Raw genomic sequence first — 15,284 nt, 5'->3', positions numbered from 1 at the left:
AGAGTCTGCTTTTATTTATGAGGAAACAGTTCCATTGAGGTCAAGTGACATCCCAGAATCAGAGCACCAGGAAACAATGGGGCTGGGTTTTCCAAATTTGCTAAGCTGCAAACACCAGCATCTTTGCTTTGTACTGTGTTGAATGTTGCACGTAAATCCCTATCCCGGGTGCTTTGAAGGATAATGAAATGAAATGGCCTCAGAATAAAACATTTCCAGATTAGAGTTATCCTTGTGCAGTATAAACAGGGCGAAGCAAAAGGAAGAGACAAAGAAGCAAACATCTGCATATTTCTCCTGGAAGTGGTAGGAGGATGTTTTGGATCATAAAACATTCATGCCTTTGCAATTGCAGCATTTATGACGGCAAGAGATGAAAATCTCTCCCCGTTTATGAATACAGATAGAGAGTGGCTATAGTGCATGGGAGGAAAGGCTAAGTGGGTCATTAGTTAAAATACACTTAGGGGATTTTTCTGAGGAAATGCCAGGAAATCTCAAAGACTATCTTGCTTCAGGCTTGTTCATTTATTGTACACTCATCTAATACTTAGATAGCTCCTAATATGTGCCAGGGTCTGTACTTGGTCTAAAGATTCAGATTCCAAGCCCTCCATGCACTCTTTGACCTTGGACAGTTGCTTGACTTCTTTTCAAACCATTCTAAGCCATGAAAAGGTGATGCTGACCCTTCCTTTAAAAGTAGCTGAAGTATTAGATGAGAAAAACACATAAAAGCCCAATACAGGATCTGGCACCTGGGGAGCGTTCAAATAAACTTCAATCTCCTCTTTCCCTTTGTATGTTCTTCTGCCCAATTTGAATAAAGTAATTCCAAAAATGCCTATAGTAACACACTATGGTCGGTTTGAGTCAGAGATTACCAGTCAACATCAAAAAAAAAATCAAATGAAAGCAAAAATTCCCTGACCTACAAGGACTATGGAAAGTAGGGGAAGGAAAGCATTGGCTCTTTTTTGCTAGGGCTAACATATCCTGGTTGGAGCAAGCACCCCATCTCCCTCTAAGATGCATGCCCATGGGCATACACATTTGCTTTTTCTGACTCCGGCTCCTGGCTATGCCTTGCCACTTCAAACAAATATTTCTAGAGCCACAACTATGATCCACACAAAGCCTGATGAAGACCTTTAGAGGCCCTAGTACCAAATGACAAAAATTTTTAATGGGAACAAAAAGATGTCATTCCTAGATTTTTGGGTTGCAAAACTCTGGCTGAGATCACTGCATCCTTACCCACTCTCTGACTGTTTTTCTGGCTCTGCCTTCCTGATGCCTGAGAATCTGTGTGTTTTGCCAGTTGGATAATCCAGCAAAACTGCCAGGCACTGTCTGAGGCACTAGGAATATAGATCCCCACCTGTGACCAGGTTGAATTCTACCAGAGCGAGAAAAGTCATAGGCACACAAATAAATAATAAAATTGGATCCTGGATCTCAGCCAGTGGTTTGAGAAGATATCTAAAGGGGAATAATCTCATTATCGGACACCATGTCTATTCAATTGAAGGCTAATATTGACACTATGACCAACACCTCTTAGGAAGCAACATCTCCTTGGTGCCCCCAGAATAATGAGAAGTGATGGAGATGAGTCCGGGCTGGTACACAGAAGACATTGCATTGGCCCCGTGTCTTCGGGAACCATCCTGACAGTAGGCATTGGGACAGCTGTAGTGCATAAACCTCTTCCCAAATAAGCTATTATGCCTTCCTCTCAAATTTCTTCCTCATTCATTACTGCTTCCTATCACAATAATTTTCCTCCTGTGATAGAGTCGTTATTAAGAGAAGCAGCAATGGAGGGTTTAGATGTTGTTCAAAGAGAAAGAGTCTCAACTGATGTCCTTCTTGTGGACTCTTGGAATGTTTTAGTCTTCAACATCTGCCAACAGGCTCTGTCACCACCTCCCGACGTTTAGTGGCATTCTGGACCACTAAAAACCATACTTTTCCATCCATATATGAAAATATAAAGTGTGTCCCCAAGTTATAGAAGCCCAGCAGAGCAAACAGGGAAATGTGTCAACATCTCAGATACATGTTAATGACAATGGGATTCTAAGTCAAAAAGGAATGCTCTAAACTCTTAGCTGAGTGTCAGCTTAGCCAAAGACCAGCAGGATGTTCAACATTTCTCAGCAGAGAATTAAATAAAGCAATAGAAGGCCAACCAGGGAAGGTACCTTTCCTATACCAGAGGATACAATCAAGATCTCTCTGATTCTCTTTGAGAACTCCACCTTCAGTTTTCTGCCTTGCTCTGTGAATAGCAAGGAAGGCAACAGGCTACAGAATAAATTCATTTCTGGGCTGCTTCTCTACTTCCTCAAGACCATCCAAGTTATTGATTCTGGTTAAGTGATCACAGCAATTGGGTTTAGGTTTTCAAAGGCTCCTGTACTCATGGCCCTGTGCTAAATGCACATAATGCATTCATTTCCCAGTAGAAAGCCTTGATGTTTTCCAACTACCCCCACGTCCTGTTGGGCCTCCTTGCTGTTGTACAAGCTGTTGGCCTTGTCTGGAATGGTCATTACCTCTTTTATCACCTGGATAATACCCGTAGGACCTGTAAGACTCTGTTCTGGGGCAATTTCTTCTGAATCTCCCACTTCTGGGTCAGGTTCCTGTGTCCCTACTCATTCAATAATGTAACTAGACTTACTATGTTTCTTCGGATACCTTGAATCAATTCATAGTGGTTGCCTCTCCTGGCTGGGAACACAGATAGCTTAGAAGGAGGTAAATAATGGATAGCAAGACTGGGATGGATAGAGAGAAGTAAATAAAGGATAGCAAGGACTTCGAATGCCAAGACAAAATGAGGTTGGACTGGGGTCTTAAGAGCCATGGGGAGCCATTGAAGGTTTATGAGCAGAGTAGTATCAAGATAAAGTGATGCTTCAGGAAAAGCCCTCTGAAGGCAGGCCAGGAAATAGATCAAGGAAAGGGAGAAAATAGAAGCATAAAGACCCTGCCAGGGGCTGGTAGAAAAATTCAGGAGAGCAGCATGCCAAGGCCTGGAATGGAAACACCATGGGAAATTTTGTAAAATAGAAAGGTCAGCCCTTGGTTTTGTGAAAGAAGAAAAAAGAAAATTTCAGTTCTGGTAGTCAAGAGAAAGCAGTAATTGTGCCTTTAGCAGAATTGAGAAGTGGAGGGAAAGGGGATGGAGAGACTATAAAGACAGTTATTCATTTAAAGACAAGATTTCTGCCCTCAAGGGGCTTCTAGTAGAGGTTTAGGTAGCATGGCCTGGGAGTGGATAAAGGCTGAAGGTCCAGGCTCTATTAAGATCACTGATATCACAGACCTGCTCACAGACCTAGACTCAGCAATGACATGATTACATCTACATGACTACACAGACAGATGGCAAGACATACATATATATAGCACCACATCACAGACACGTGCACAGATGCTAAAACATGTCAATTTATTCTCCCCCACTGATGGAGCTGTATTCTCGCACACTCACACAGACATACAATTCCTCATTCATGAGACAGACCTCCCTTGATATCCACAGGGATTGATTTCAAGAACCCTATGGATACCAAAATCTGCAGATGCTCAAGTTCCTGATATAAAATGGCATAGTATTTGCGCATAACCTAGTCACATCTTCCTATATACTTTAAATAATCTCTAGATTACTTATGATACCTAAAACAATGTAAATGCTATGTAAATGATGCTATCCTGTGCTGTTTTTTATTTACATTTTGTAATTGTTGTATTGTAATTTTTAAAATATTTTTGATCCACAGTTGGTTGAATTTGCAGATATGGAAACCATAGAACCTGACTATACACTCACAACACACACATTTTGAGATGTAAAATAGATCAAGTGTTCATATAATAAGAGACTCACTCTATTAGTGAAGACTGTGTGGCAATAAGAACCAAATCAGAAGATTGGGTTGAGTCAAAATCATATTAGAAAAGGCTTTTTGAAAAAACATATTATAAATTTTGTTTTATCTTTATTTTTTATTGATACATAACATTTTACATATGTGTGGGGAACATGTTATATTTTGTTACATACATAAAATGTGTAATGGCCAAGTCAGGATATTTGGGGTATCCATCACTTTGAGTATCCATCATTTCTATGTGTTGGCAACACTTCAAGTTTTCTCTTCTAGCTACTTTGAAATGTACAACACAATATATAGTTACTAACTATAGTCACCATACTCTGCTATCAAACATTAGAACTTAAACTTTCTAACTGTACACTTGTACCTATTGTTTAACCTCACTTCATCCCCCTCTCTTCCCATTCACATACCCTTCCCAGCCCCTAGTGTCTGTTATTCTACTGTCTACCTCCATGAGATCAACTCTTTTAGTTCCCACATACCAATGAGAACATGCAAAGTGTGTCTTTCTGTGTCTGGTTTATTTCACTTAACATAATGACCTCCAGTTCATCCATGTTGCTGCAAATAATGTGATTTCATTTTTTATGGCCAAAAAATGTTTATCCATTATGTTTATTGTGTGTGTGTATGTGTGTGTGTGTGTGTGTGTGTATAAACAATGACTTTTTATATATAGAGATACACACACACAATGGTAAACATTTTTTGGATATATATATATATATACACATACACACACACACACACACACATACACACACACACACACACACACACACACACACACCACATTTTCTTTATTCTTCCATCCATATCTTGACAGAAATGTGGATCAGGCTGATTGCATATCTCTACTATTGTGAATAGTCCTGCAATAAGCATGTGAGCATGACTGTCCCTTTGATATGTATACTCATTTCTTTCCTTTTGAATGCACACCCAGTAATGAGATTGCTAGATTGTATGGCAGTTCTATTTTTAGTTTGTTTTTTTTTTTGAGAAATATCCATACTATTTTCTATAGTGGTTGTACTAATTTATATTTCTACCAGCCATGTATAATAGTCTAATGCATGATATTATTTCTAAGCTAAGAGCATACTTTTGCTACTAAGCTTTATGATCAGGTATGTGAGTGGTGGTTCCTTCATTTTCCATGCATTTTCATGCATTTACAGTGACTCATGCATTTTCTGATTTGCTCTTCACCTCAATCCTATGAGTAATTTAGGGCTAGGTATGTTATTGTTCCCACCTTAGAAATAAGGACAGTAAAGCTCAGAGAGAAAAAGTCTTGCTCGAGGTCATATTGTTAATAAATGGTAGAAGCAGGACTTAAATTCAGATCTGCCTCCAAGGCAGTTACTCTTCCACTATCATGTAGTATCTGAAACAGCTCATAAACTAGGGTTGCAATTATTTTTATAGTCTTTATGTATTACACAAAAACAAGGAAGAATTGTTGAGTCTGACGCGAAGGAGAATATGGCCATTATTTCCTTTTCTGTATCATTTTTTAAGAAGAGTCCCAATTTTTAAATTGTGGTAGAGAAAGAAAATAAAGCAAGTGCCATTATTTGTTCAAATAACAAAAGCATAGACAAGCTGCTGAGTTCCCCTAGAATAGAACAGGAAAAGCTCTAGAAAAAGAACCTTAAAGTCAAGCTTCAGAGACAAGCCTAGGAGAGGGGAAGGTCATTGGAAGTGTCAGGTGAGGAAAGTGGAGAGCTGAGATGCAAGATTCTCATCCACAAAAAAAATTTCATTCTCATTTCCCTCACCACGGAGTACCCAGGCTGGGCAGCAGAAGCACTGTAACCATCCCTGTGCTATGGGCAGCTGTGAGAGTTTTGGGATCAGAAGGACCATATTTGGTTTAAACTATTCTTTCTTTTCCAACAGACTCTAAAAGAACAGGAGTTTGCACCTTCACATCAGCAAGTTTGTAAGTATGCTCATCTTCAATACCTTTCTTTGTGGGGAACAAGAACATTTCTAGTAGTTCTGTGCGTAGGAAGTTCAGAGATGAGTCTTTCAGTACCAAGTTGCTAAGCTGAGGGATGCAAACACAGAAGAGAAGTGAGGCTCCTCTGCAGGAACTAAGAAGGCAAAATGGCACCGTGGCCAAGTGCGTGGCCTGTGGGACTGATGGCCTGAACTCAAACCCCAGCTCTGGAATCTACTAGCAGTGTGACTTTTTTGGGCAAATAATGTCACCTGTTTCTGCCTGCATTTACTTACCTATAAAAATGGTTATACTAGTTTCTACTCAACAGGGTTAATATGAATTAAATCTGTTAATTTCTATAACGGGGTTAGAATAATGTCTAGCACATCAAAAGTGTGTGATTGATTTTTGCTTTTTATCATTATTAACAGCATATTTATACCTGAAATTAGACCATGCCTAATCCAACATAATAATTTCTGAGAACTAAAGAGAAATTCTAAGGTCTTCTCAAGAACTAACAGGCAAACAGAGGCCCAGAGAGGGAAAAGGATCCACCAAGGTCATATAACTAAAGAATAGTTCCCATCCACTCCCCATCCCATTTCTTTTGGGCCAACCATTCAGTGAATATAGTTAAAGGGATTATGGAAGAAGCCAAAAAGCCAATGCACTCCCATGAAAGAAGTTGGAGGGAAGGAGCAGTGAGTTGTGCTTTATTGAGCATTGACCATGCGCCAAATTACTGCTAAGCACCTCCATCTATACGGCGCCCATCTTAGACGGGAAAACAGAGTCTCAGACAGGCTAGATAAACTTGCCCAAAGTCACGGGGCCGAGATTCATTTGTGTTCAAGACTCTTTCTTCTGAGTTTCCCTGTCCTTGATGGTGCTTGTTGCAGGTGTCACAACCCAATCCAAAATCCTGCAAGGAGTAGCACAGGACCAAGCTACAGGAGACCACAGTTTCTCTCCTATCATAGGCGCCATGCAACTCACAGAGGGCCATCTTCATTTCAGTTACCCTTTGTCTCATACAAAGCACATTTCTCCTTTTGTTACAGATGCACCTCTTAGAGCGGATGGAGATAAGCCAAGGGCACACCTGACAGGTAAGCCTCCCTGCTGTGTTTTATGGGAGACCATGAGCCAGAATCCTAAGATTTCTTTCAGCACTTTATCAAAATTCACTCTAGCGGCTTAAACTGGAAACTACATTCCTTGGTAACAGACTCCTCCTCCTCCTCTCAATATTCCTGTGTGTGTGTGTTTGTGTGTATATATACACTTGTGTGTGTGTGTGTGTATGTATATATACATATATATATATACATACACACACACACACAAATGTTATCTTTATCCATTCATCTGTTGATGCACACTTAAACGTTGATTCCATACTTTTGCTATTGTGAATAGTGCTGCAATAAGCATGTGAATGCAGGTATTTCAGTGGAAGGTTTTTTGAATGTCTTCTTCCCTATGGAGAGTCCAAAGGCCCATGTCTCTTGGGCATTTTCTTTCAGATAGAATCTGCAAGCACCACCAAGGACAGGGAGACTCAGAAGAAAGAGTCTTTCTTTCCTGTCTCTCTCTTTCATTCATACACCCAGTCGTTCAGAAATGGCTTCTCTTCGACTCGGAGCTGCAAGTAATTCTGGATCTGGTCACAGACAAAAAGTCCCCAGAGTTGCCAACTTACGCAGTTCATCTGTGCCCTATTCAAGATGATGTAACTAAACATTTACCTTCAGGGAAGTGTTTCCAAAGAATTTTCGTTGATATATGGAAATCAAGAGAAATCCCACCCTATCACCAGTTGGCCAACTTTACAAGTCTAGTGTAGAAATCCTGGTCATCTCACACCCAGAGTTCCTATACCTCTGAGACTCCAGAGGAAAGAACAAGACAGTGCAAAAGGATGTTTTAGAACCCATTGAAAACTTAGAATGTTAAAAAGGAAGCATACCCTCCTGACCTATAAGAAAATTTGCAGTCTGCAGGGGGATATCCATGTGGCCCAAGACATTGGTATTATCATTTGACTAAGAGGAAATTATTTGTGGTGAGCTCTGAGTGAGGATTCAGACCAGGGAGATGTCAAGTTTCTATCACTTACCTCATGCCTGTAAGATAAGTGTTTTGTTCTTGTCTTATAGGTATGAGGTAAGTGATAGAAATAGATGAATAGGGATAAAACAGTTCAGTCAATCACTTATGGGGCAAAGAATGGGAATTTGAAGGGTCTCATGCCTGGCCTTGTCATAGATGAACAAGAGAGGCATTCATGGGTTTTATCTGAGTCATTTGGGAAAGAATTCTTGCAGCAAGCCATTTTTCTAAACACCGAAGAATAGAAAGATTTCTTAACCTTCACTGTTTCCCAAGATCATAGGTCTAAGGTAAAATTAACGTTTTTCAGGTCAGACCACTCAGTCTCGGAAAGGCAAAGTAACGTGCCCCAGGTCACCAGTCCAAGATACTACTCTGTTTGAACAAATGTGTATGTCCGCTCACATATTCTTCATTCGTTCCTCCCTAAAGCAGTTTTAGCTGTTAGTTATATTCGATCACTGTAGTCTTTGACAATAATATGAGACCTTTTTTTAGTAAAGTCCACAGTTTCCAAACGAGCAAATTAAACCTCTCTGTTGTCTTTCCAGTTGTGAAACAAACTCCCACACAGCACTTAAAAAACCAGCTCCCAGCTCTGCACTGGGAACACGAACTCGGCCTGGCCTTCACCAAGAACCGAATGAGCTACACCAATAGATTCCTGCTGATCCCAGAGTCAGGAGACTACTTCGTTTATTCCCAGGTCACATTCCGTGGGATGACCTCTCAGTGCAGTGAAATCAGACAAGCAGGCCAACTGAACAAGCCGGACTCCATCACTGTGGTCATCACCAAAGTGACAGACACCTACCCTGAGCCAACCCAGCTCCTCATGGGGGCCAAATCTGTGTGCGAAGTAGGCAGCAACTGGTTCCAGCCCATCTACCTCGGAGCCATGTTCTCCCTGCAAGAAGGGGACAAGCTAATGGTAAACGTCAGTGACATCTCTTTGGTGGATTACACAAAAGAAGATAAAACCTTCTTTGGAGCCTTCTTACTATAGGAGGAAAGCAAATATCATTATGTGAAAGTCCTCTGCCACTGAGTTCCTAATTTTCTTCATTCAAATGTAATTATAACCAGGGGTTTTCTCGGGTGGGAGTAGGGGGGCATTCCACAGGGACAATGGTTTAGCAATGAAATTTAGGGCCCAAAATTTCACAGTTCATGTGCCATACTGATGAGAGTACTAATTGGAAAAAGACTGAAGACAGCAAATATACTACCATGGTTGCTTGGAGGACTGGTGAGTTCCTAAATTTAAATTAAGACACTGATCACTAAATAAATGGATGATCTACTCAGGTCAGGATTGAAAGAGAAATATTTCAACACCTTCCTGCTATACAATGGTCACCAGTGGTCCAATTATTGTTCAATTTGATCATAAATTTGCTATAATTCAGGAGCTTTGAAGCAAGTTCAAGGAAAGCTCTAGAAAACAGTATAAAACCTTCACAGGAAAAATCGTTCATTAGTTTTTCCATGTACTTTCATGCCTTGCCTAAAAAAAAAGAAAAGAGAGTTGCTTTGTCTCATGAACATTCTCAAGGAAGGAGTTGGTTTTCATGTCATCTATAGTATATGAGAAAAGCCACATTTCTTTTGATTATGTACACAGATATCAAAATAAGCAAGCATGAGTTTCACATGTGTATCAAAAATACAACAGCTGCATGTATTCAGCAGAGTTTTCTTGAGCACCTATTACGTTCTGGGTGCTAACCTTAACCCAGAAGACACTATGAAAAACAAGGCACACTTCACTCAAAACTTATGTGAACACTGCTAGATGCTTCCTGATCAAATATTCATCAACCTACTCTAAAGAATAACTCCAAGCCTTTAAAAAAAAAATCATCTGAACCTGTTGCATCAGATTTCTGGCACTCTCCTGACTGTGGAAGATAGCCAGCTGATTAGGTCCCTCAAGAAACCTGAAGACAGATATCTAGTTACTAGATCAACTATATAGACAACTTGTTTGATATTGGAAGACAGTGGACTTATTCCCTGGGGGAGGGGGAAGAAAGAAGTCAATCACCAAATCTGGAGAAGTTAACCTAGATCTTTGAGGTTTGATTTGCAACTTTATATGCAGAGTATTATGTGGGTATTTTTTCCTTGAAATATTCAAAGAAATTTATATATGGGATTAGCTAATGGGCCTACCCAAGACCTTCCCGGAAGGAGAGGCTGGACATTGAGGAGGTCCTTTCTATGCTTCAGTGGGTGCATATCCTCTGGTCTGTAAGATTTTCTCATGCTAATATGTCAAGGGCAGGAGATACAGCTCTGTTCTCTTAGCCTTTTTTGACTGTCTGTAAAGCAGGAATCTGCCTATTTGTTTCCCAGGAGAAAATGAGCTCATGGGATGAAACATGTTAACTTCATGTGTTCTGTGGCATCTGAGCATTTTGGTGTGATATGACCGGTGACATTGGCCCCTATTATAAATGCTCCCTATGCTAGGAGACCTCACGGATGGGTCTGAGAGCAAATATGGCACCAAAATCATTCTCACTCTGCTTTCCTGTAGACTATAGAGGTAGAGAGGCACTTGGGAGGCTCCTGAGCAGAGTGTCTAATGCAGTAGGAGTACTCAATCAATATTTTTTTAGTTATAATTAAATAAAAATTAATGTCTCATTTCTCAGTTTGGAGGTTAAAGCTATAAATATATTTTCTAACCTCTGCTAGGCTAACTTTTAAACCAGGCCTTTTTCTCCCCTTCACATTCCCAAAACAGTCAGCACAGACTCAGTGAGAGCACAGAGGGGTGTGGTCACCTCCACCTGGCTCACCAGAGTCTTCATAGTGGAAGTGAAGCCTGAAAGAAGGTGGGTGGGGCCCAGATGACCTCAGGGAAAGGGCATCTCAGATGTAGGAATTACCCTTGACTTAAAGCAGAAAAGAAAGATCGCTCAGTAACTTGAAAACTTGCTTTATAAGAGAATATTCCCTCAACCAATTCCACGGACAATATTTATTGGTAGATCAAGAACGTTTCCTCAATAATTCTAGTCTAGCTCCATGAATAGAACTAACACCCATTAAGAACATAAAACGTTCTTTCTGGACCAGTCTTCATGGTGCATGAGAGTACCAGGCAGCTTGGGTATGCAGGAGGAGATTTGCACACAAGAGTGGCCTGCCCAAACATGCCCACTGTTCCATAGGTGATCTAGTGGATCTGGAAGTTTATCCCAAGACAGGAATTTCCTAATATTCTAAGACATTTGAGGCTTTGGGAAATTCTCTGCTGTGTATTTACTTTGTTTCTGTCATAAGCGTGTTTTTTAAAGAATGTGTCATAGCTTAAGTTTTTACTGCTGATTTTGTTTAATTTTGTATGGTACAGTATATCTTCTATGATTCAGAAAGGCACAGTCAGACATTCCTAATAGAGCACATGTCAGAACCTCTGTTCCCAAGGCATTACCTCCATAGCAAAAATTAGTGCACTGTTTTCAAAAGTGAGGTGGGAAAATGCTTTTAAGATCATGTAATGTTACCCTAAAAGAGGTTAACAGAATGTATTTAGGGTTTTGGAGGGAGAAAGAAGCTTGCTTTAGAAAATAGTAAATTGGAGGAGAAAATGCCTTCCTAGTTAAATATGTCTCAAAAGGCTGAATTCAAATCAATTCCACAAACATTTACTGAGTACCTACTGGCCCTGGAGACACAGAGACAAATTATTTAGTCTCAGACACACTCATTCTAACTTCCCAGCACCTCCACTATCTGCAGATCCTTTATTTCAGTTGTATTAGCTAATTAATTGGCTAACTTTAGGCACATGGCCCTCATTATGAAAATGGGTGCCATTTGATGAAGGCTTATGTCTAACAAAATGATTTATATTTACTCTAAGTGGTTTAAAAAAAAAATAGCTACTCAAGAATAGTTTCCCATAAATCAACGGGGTAAAAAAACAAAGTTACCATTTTCTATGGTAGAATCCATTATTTAAGCCACATATAGAGAGAGGTTATTATTTGCTGGACTCAAGTTTGGTCATCAACACCCTTAAATATATTAGAACTTTATGGATGACCCAGGAATGCTTTGAAAATCTGTGTTCCTCAGCAAATGCAGAAACCGTGATCAAAATGCACAGAATCACTAACATTTTTATGCTAGCATGGTTTCAATCTATTTGGCAAAACAGAATTGTTTATGTTACTAAAATTTCTAATTTGTTTTTTTACTAAGGTACAGTAAGGAAAGGGAAAAGTATACCTTTTCACTTCCTGAAATGTGTCAGGTTGAATCAATAACAGAGCACACCAGAACAACTATTCAGTTCTCATCACCCCACAGGAAATTCCGCGTCTGTGCTAGTCAATAATCCCCCTGGATTATAAAAGTTTAACTAACTCACTGTGCACAAGGCATGGCCATTGCCAGCATTCTCTTGCGAGGTATTTTCCCAAGCCCTTATTCAATTCTGTTTCCATGATTGTGACATTGGGGATTAATTCTGCAGAACAGAACTGTTCACATTCTGTACCTTAAAAACACATGCAAAAGTGTCTTGCCTCAAGATTTCTGATTTTCATATGGCCCAGAGTCCAAGAAGTATCTTGATATCTATAGCAGAATTTTTAAGTGTATGTCATTATCCTAGATATTAACATTTTTGCATCATATTGGCAGCTGGACCTACAGAGAATTTAGCAGACTGTTAACCTAATAACCCTTGAATCCTTTTGCACCAGTGATGAGAGGATGTGGATCAGAGCCGTCATATCCGTGCCCTGCCACCCTCTAACAACCACATTTACAACTTCCCAAGTTCTGAGACACACTTGCCCTGACCCCTTCCATCATCCCGTTTTAAGATGAAAATACCATATCATCCTGCATGGAAGAAGTTACTTGCCCAGGGCCACATGATGAGTTAAAGGCAGACCTAAAGCTAGGAAGCTATCTTCCTGAACCATAATCCTGGACTCTTCTAACCTCTCTACTCTTAGCAAATAGTGTTCATTTTAATGATTTGAAGGAAGAAGGGAGAAGTATTTTCAAATACCTATAGGACAACATGGAAGCGAAAGGAGACTTCTTCTGTATCTCCCCAGAGAAGAAAGCTAGGGCTACAGAGTTGCAGTTACAAGGTTGCCCTCTCTGGTTTGATCCCCAAAGGAACTTTCTACCCAAAAATAGAATTTTTCTAGGAAGTTATTTCTCCATCCCTGGAGATACTCAAACAAAGGGCTTGTCACAACGGTTTTTGTAGAAGCTATTTCTTCATAGAGGTTGGGGAGAGATTTAGCCAAGGGAACTCTGGGGTCTTTTTCAAATCTATGATTATGTGGCCATTTTTTAATTGACTTCCACATGTTCTAGTTGATCACTACAAACCTGGCAGGCCTTCTCAAGAGTTCAGTGGCTTCCAGCCTAGAATCAGCTGTCATTTCCCACTTGTTCAGAGAGTGTCCAACACAAAATACCCCTAAGATCTTGGCCAATAGAGACATGTCATGGAATTTTAGAGATGACAGTATCTGCAGAATTTATTCCAAGTTACATCATTTCAAAGATGAAGAAACCCAGGTTCAGAGGGATGGCATGGTGGCCAGTGCCAGACAGTAGGTAGTTGGAGTGCTAAGAGTAGAAATTAGATTTTCTGACCATAAGCTCAGCAGCCTTTCAACTTCATTCATAAGTCATATATATTTTTTGAGCATCTATCATATGGCAGCACTTTCCTGGATACTGGAGAGCTGAGAGGGAACGTGACAGGCAAGTCCCACTCTCACAGTGTATACATTCAGTAGGAAGGAGATACACAGTAAATAAAGTACCAAATAAAGTGGCTGAACTTCATCAAATGATTTTATTCTTAAAGTCATTAAAACATGCAATGTTCCCCTTTTATTTGTTTCAGGGGTTTACAGATGGAACAAGCTTAGGTGTTTATGTGGTTTTAGTGATAAACCCTATGTGCTTTCATTTATTTTATGTTTTATGTTAAAACATCAACCCCAAGGTAAAATGCATATTGTATGTTGTTGGATATGTATTTAACTGGTACGCATCCCATGTCTTTGGGCACTAGTGTATGAATTCTAATCTCTGTAAATGAAATGTTGTATGTGTTAATATATTTAATAGATGTAACTTCATAAACTGGCATTGAAGACTGAAGGATTTTCACACTAATTGTCAATTATTTTGTTAATGTGTTCCTTTGTTTTTCTTTCTAGATTAAGTCTAAGGGTAACCTCTTGGGATTTTTAAAAATGCATCTAATTCTCCATGTACTTGGCTACAAAATGACAACTGACTTTCATAGTTATAATAAACCTTAAAGCAAACTGATTGTGGAATACCACAGATGGTGTCATTCTGAAGGAGGGAAAGAAAGGGAAAGAGAATCTACAGGGTTCCTTTTATGAATTAGAAGACTTTGTAGTTTAATAGCTTAATCTCACTCTGAACAATTCTGAAAAAGAAAGAGGGGCCAGGGAGACCCATGCCAGTATGTAGCAGAGCCCAAATTTGGATCCAGGTCGGTCTCCAACACTACACCATCTGCCTGTCATCAAAACAGCAATCCACAGAAATCAAAAGGGTTCAACACATCCATCACTTTCTATTTTCAAGCTCAGTAGCTAAGGTCCCTGTTGGTGCCCAGTCAATATTAGATTGAATCATATTAAATTGCCAATTCTGAGGGTCAAAGGGGTCACATGCCAGAAATTTCATTTGTTTCCATCTGATGGTTGTATGTAGAATCAAACATTAAGGGAGAGAGGGTAAGGCTTTCCTCTAAAACATTAGACTCAAAAATTTCCCTCCCAGTGGGGAACCAGAATGTATATATTGATGGCCTTCTGAAATCAGTTCTCACTCTACTCCCGGGGGTGATAAGAACAAATATTTTTATACTTGGGGAGAGAAGTGAATTATCTGTCTTAAATTTATTAAAAACCAAGTATCTGCAAAAGTCATAGTGCCAGTTCTCTGGAAGAACAATTTGATAGTCATTTAATCTAGGTCACCAATGACAACTTTTTCAACTAATTCTCAAATGGATTCTCTATGCCTAAGAACTTTGGAGCAAAGAGACAAAACTATCCAATGTCTATCCAAAATAGACAAAACTATTTTGGCCAGCACAGTGGGTTGCTCAGATTTTAGTGCCGGGAATCAACAAGTCGGACGTCCATTCAGAAACCCAACTATAAAGACAGTAATTATAAAGACCACAGATGGATAAATTTATAACGAAGGGAAGAAACCAGCCTAAAAAGGTTGAGAATACCCAAACTCAGAATGCTTCTCCCTCT

At 39.7% G+C, this 15,284-nt stretch overlaps 1 protein-coding gene across 1 annotated transcript in view; it reads left to right on the top strand.

Annotated features, from left to right (window-relative positions):
* The window catches only part of TNFSF15 (TNF superfamily member 15), a 21,999-nt gene extending 7,686 nt beyond the window's left edge, over window positions 1-14,313 (top strand). Inside the window, exons 2-4 of the mRNA XM_032251419.1 lie at window positions 5,823-5,865; window positions 6,933-6,980; window positions 8,535-14,313. Of these exons, the coding sequence (XP_032107310.1) occupies window positions 5,823-5,865; window positions 6,933-6,980; window positions 8,535-8,989 (546 nt within the window). The 3' untranslated portion in view covers window positions 8,990-14,313. The remainder of the gene's footprint in view (window positions 1-5,822; window positions 5,866-6,932; window positions 6,981-8,534) is intronic.
* The last annotated feature ends 971 nt before the right edge of the window (window positions 14,314-15,284 follow it).

Source organism: Sapajus apella, unplaced genomic scaffold (assembly GCF_009761245.1).
Source record: "Sapajus apella isolate SASKATOON/1434 unplaced genomic scaffold, GSC_monkey_1.0 scaffold76, whole genome shotgun sequence".
In the NCBI taxonomy this organism is placed as follows: domain Eukaryota; kingdom Metazoa; phylum Chordata; class Mammalia; order Primates; family Cebidae; genus Sapajus; species Sapajus apella.
The sequence above is the reverse complement of the archived record's forward strand: the minus strand, read 5'-3'. Positions and strand labels throughout refer to the sequence as shown.